Source organism: Lathyrus oleraceus, chromosome 7 (assembly GCF_024323335.1).
Source record: "Lathyrus oleraceus cultivar Zhongwan6 chromosome 7, CAAS_Psat_ZW6_1.0, whole genome shotgun sequence".
NCBI lineage: Eukaryota > Viridiplantae > Streptophyta > Magnoliopsida > Fabales > Fabaceae > Lathyrus > Lathyrus oleraceus.
In genome coordinates, this window is record NC_066585.1 from 472,553,266 (window position 1) to 472,558,529 (window position 5,264).

Sequence of the window (5,264 nt, forward strand, 5' to 3'; positions counted from 1 at the left end):
TTCTAGCTAGAGCTCAATTGTTATTCAAATCCAATATTACAATTTTCACTTTGTATTACGATTAATGATCAAGATCATATCATACTATTGGAGATCAACAAGACATTAAGTTGTAACTCTAATGTTTTTTAAGAAAATTCCTAAACCAATGGGCAGAGAGTTTATGGTGTCTTTTAAGATTATCTTTGTAATCAACAAAGTTAATTCCAAAACGCATGGTGTATCCGGCAATCCATTCAAAGTTATCTAAAAGTGACCATGCGAAATATCCTTGTACTTTCACGCCATGCCTTCACACATAAAAGCAAGGAATTATAACCGAGAATAGATTGTGAAATGAGTAGAGAGATGGTTCTACTACTTACTTGATTGCAGATGAAATATAATAAAGATGACGATAAAAGTAATCATATCTATAAGTATCCGAAAGCGCCTCTTCAAGTGATAGTGTTGGATCGTTCAACTCATCCATACCATTTTCTTTGATGTATATCAAAGGATTGTTAGACTTTGTCTTTGTGTACAGTAGTAGTTCCTGAATCCCCCTTGGATAAACAAATAGCCAAGGCGAAGCAGCCTGAACATAAATGTTGTTTCTTAGTTATTTGTAAAACAAACAAATCATATAAACGAAGTATCTGATTATATAAATGTCAATACGCGTGCATGCACACACATTCACGTCTCGGATGTAACGATAACTGAAATAGAGTCTTACTCACCCGTGGTCCAATTGGTATCCCATTTCGCTCAGCTGTAATAAGTCATAGCAGGAAACGTTTTACATCAAAAAAGTTGAAAAAATCAATGCAAAGTATCACAAAATGTATATATAATGTATAGTTCTTCATGAGTTTTGAACAAGATGGAAATTCCTACTTGTTAAGTTGACATGAGTATCCTTGAAATAGGTAGATTTGCTTGTGACGTTATTTGAATGTGGTATATTGGCCGCATAATTTGAAGTGTAGTAATTGACTCCAATAAAATCAAATGAGCCGGTAAGTATCTTGGATTGCTCTCGAGTGAACTTTGGTAACCGATTTCCCACAAAAGACAACATGCTTAGTGGATACTCTCCTGTTGTCATTGGCTGCATAAACCTACAAACAAATTCCTCAAGAAGCTTGAAGCATAACATAAACATTCGGCTGCCATTATGTCGTGATTCGTGACTTTGCGGACAATATGAACAAATGCAGGGTTAAGAGAAAACTTGATAGGAAATAGCCATTACCATCCAAACATGAAATCAAGAGCGCGTTGAGCAACTTGATGATCTAATTTGTTATCGTTTGACGAGGTTGAAGGAGATAATCATAATTTATACCAGCAAGAATTCTTAAACTCAATTTCACAAGGTAGTTTGCCACCACATATTCTAAAGATAAAAAAGGGTGCACCATTGATGTTGTTACGAAATCTAGATCCTAGATATGGATTGTGTAATGGGACCCGATTATTATGTCGTGGTTTATTTATGAATATGTTGGATGTGGAAATCTTGACAGGAAGCAACGCAGGAAAACGTGCTTTTTTGCTTAGAATTAAAATAAAAACATCTGCAAGTGATGGACTGCCTTTTGTCCTTAGTAGAAAGCAGTTTCATGTGCGACTAAGTTTTGCAATTACAATAAATAAATCATAAGGACAAACTATTCCAAATGTTGGAATATATCTTCCACGACATATTTTTAGTCATGGACAGTTATATGTGACTTTATCCAGGGGTGTTTCCAATAAACTCATCATTTTTGTTTTGTTTTATCACAAGAGTTTTAATACTATTTTGGATGGGATACTTGATGTTAAATTTTTACAAACCAAACATTTCTAAATTTACCATTTGTAAACGTTTAACCACTTTTATGATAACTTCACTCTCAGTTTCCTTTCATTTATTTTACATTATAATTTTTTAAGTTTTATTTTTTCACTCTTTTCCGTCTTTGCAGTTAATATATTTATATTTTTTATTGTTTAAAATCTGTTTTTTTCTCCTTATAATATATCAATAAATTAGTTTTTTTTAAATAAATGATATTTCTATAAAATAAGACTTTTATTTCTTATCAACTTCATAGACATTTAAAAAATTGTTGTCATCTCACATCTTTAGTTGTTTTATTTATTTTTTTATTCTCTTAATTGCTTTCAAAAATATTATTAATAATTGTGAGTAATAAAATATGCGATAATAATTTAATAATTATTTTCATAATTTGAAACTTATATTAAAACAATTATTATTTCACTCCAACACTTATTTTAATATATTTTCATAATTTGATATAATCTTTATTTTAAAAACAAATTATAGTAAAAGATATGTATGAAATATAAATTATAAATTTAAAAATATAAAAAGGTAAGTTTGAATGACAAAAGAAAAAAAAATATTGAATTCAATGTTAAAATTCTAAAGTTTATAAATGTAGTAATTGTGTCAAAAAAAGCCCATTAATTAACCAACAAATTTTTTTTCCACCGTTTAAAATATTTTGTAATCATCGTTAAATAAGTATAGTTAGAATCAACTTAAAAGTCAATGTAGCAACCTTAATTTGAAACAACTTGAAAAATATTGTAAAAACAAAAAAAGTTTAACTTGAAGTTTTAAAATATTTTGTAATCATCTAAATAAGTATAGTTTGAATCAATAATTTTATTAATTTACTCTCTAGCAACCTTAAAAGTGTCTGTAGCAACCTTAATTTGAAACAACTTAAAAAATATTTTAAAAACAATTTTTTTTTCACGTGCAGTTTTAAAATATTTTGTAATCATCGTTAAATAAGTATAGTTATAATCAATAATTTTATTATTTTACTCTCTAGCAACTTTAATTTGAAACAACTTGAAAAATATTTTTAAAACAAAAAAAAATTCACCTGAAGTTTTAAAATATTTTGCAATCATCGTAAAATAAGTATAGTTATAATTAATAATTTTATTATTTTACTCTCTAGCAATCTTAAAAGTCTCTGTAACAACTATAAATAAGATCAAACTCTTACCACTAAGCTGACACAATATAGACCGTGTTAGTCTTGAGGCTGTCTCCAAAATTGAATTCTTTCTTTGTAACTTAACTAATAATACTATATTCGATCACATTTTCTTCAAAGCTATTAGAAGCTTTTCTATGCTTAATTTAAAAGCCTAAGTACCCAAACCCTCTTTGATTTTTGAGTGCATGCATGTTGATTTTAATTCAAAATAGCTAATCTGTTAAGTTAGCAGACACGGCAAAATTTGCTTTACAGATATCAGGAACGGCATTGGTTTTGGATAAAATCATCAACCATGTGCAATCTCTACAGCATGAAGTAGAGGTCAGATTTTAAATGAATGACACTTTAGGCAATTGTTTAGACAAATGAAGATTAGGATAAAGTTGTTAGCAGCAATCTGTTTTCATGCTTATATCATCAACCTGTGGATAGTTCTTAAAAACTTTCAAAAATTAGTGGCTCTGTTCTTTCTTCCCCGTGTTATTATTTTTTTAAAATGATAGTAGTCCTGTAAAATGCTACTGTAATATTCAGGAGCATTTGTACACTCATGGGAACAATTAAAGCATAGCTTACTTATTTTTGTACTAAATGACATTACAAATACATACTTTTCTTCAAAAATTAAGTCTGCTTCAATCTTCGCGTGCCTGATTGGGACTTGAGGCTTCAAATTGCATGCTCCTAGACTTCTGCATCTTTTGGTTGTTTATATCCTTGAAAGTTATAAAATGATATAAATGGTATTTTCACTGTGAAGATATAAAAAAAATGAGAATGTATTTCATAGGATCTTTTTATTGGAACACAATGCATGAACATTTGAGTTACTTCACAAATGTGATATTGTTCATTGATCTCTCTGGTTTCAGATTTTATCAATGAAAGTTGCAGCAGTTAATCCAATAATTGATTTCAACCTTGCAATTTATTGGCTACAGAAGTAAGTATTCCATCTGAAACATTTTAGTTAATTTATTGGAGCATATCGACACTTGTGCATTATTGATTAGTCCTGATATAGTTTTATTAGACTACTTCTGAAATTTTTCTAAGTTTCCATATTGATTAGAGAGTTATTCTCTTTTACTAGCCCTTCTATATATCATGCTTAAACACTGAGATGATGAACTTGAATATGAGGATATAGGGTTATGCTAACGAATGCTCTAAACACATTCTTAAGGATTCTAAATTTAAAAAAATATTTTTAAAAAGTGGTGATTTCAATTTCCAATGAAATGAATTGATTACACGCATTTCCAAAAAAAACTTACTTTTTTAAGTCTTTAAAGAGTTCCGGGGATATAGAGATGGCTTAACAGAATCAACAGTATGAAAGCATAAATGCCTGCACTTGTTCGTTTTACTTTCCTTCTGCTAACAAACTTCGTTTTGGCTTGTAGGGAGTGTCTCTCATGGCCAGTAACTCCCTACCGCAGTTGCACCCGTCGTATGGCCAGAAATCCCACACAATGGAAACAGACAGCAATTTCAGCAACCATGGCAATCTGCACTTGTTCGTTTTACTTTTCAGGTATATAATATGTTGACACCACCTTTTAACACCAAAATTTAACATTATTATAAATATTTATATGAATGAACATTGTTTTGTCTTACTAACTTTCTTAATAGATAGGTCGGTTATCCTATTTCATGACAAATATAATGTAACTCCCCCTTAGAGTGCGGAAGTAACTTCCACATATATTAGCCGTATCTTTTTTTATAAGAATAAAAAAACCAACATTTTTATAAATCTCATATTTTTCATTTTATCATCTCACTTCCTTCAATAAACTACCATATTTGATTTACACTTTCAAGTTGTGTGATAAAATGACCCTTATTAACATTACAACTATTGATTCTTCTCGATCCCATTTTTCTCCAAAAAATTATGTGAGACAAAGAGAAATTGAAATGATATGATATTTATCATAGAAATGGTAATACTTCTCTGTCAATGTTTAGTGAGATTTTCATTTCCATTTTTTTCACATAATATTGAAATTTGCGCATTCAAAATGATTTTAATAATTAAATTATTTCTACTTAATCTAATACAGTTAAAATACATTAAATATATCACTCATGTAATAATTATGTAATATATTATTGTATTACACTTTATTTAAAATACGTTAAAATAAGTGTTGCAGTGAATAAGATGAGTTATTATTCAAGTTATGAAAATATATTAAAATAAGCATTATACTTTGTACTTAATAAACTTTATTATTTTAA

At 28.9% G+C, this 5,264-nt stretch overlaps 1 protein-coding gene across 1 annotated transcript; it reads right to left on the reverse strand.

The window, feature by feature from the left end:
* On the reverse strand, positions 1-1,090 carry LOC127104403 (beta-glucosidase 13). Its single transcript, XM_051041587.1, has 4 exons — positions 880-1,090; positions 723-754; positions 366-577; positions 1-290 (listed from the first exon to the last, which is right to left on the reverse strand). Exons 1-4 carry the CDS (start codon positions 1,088-1,090, stop codon positions 119-121), a joined length of 627 nt encoding a protein of 208 aa, XP_050897544.1. The 3' UTR covers positions 1-118.
* Positions 1,091-5,264: the final 4,174 nt, after the last annotated feature.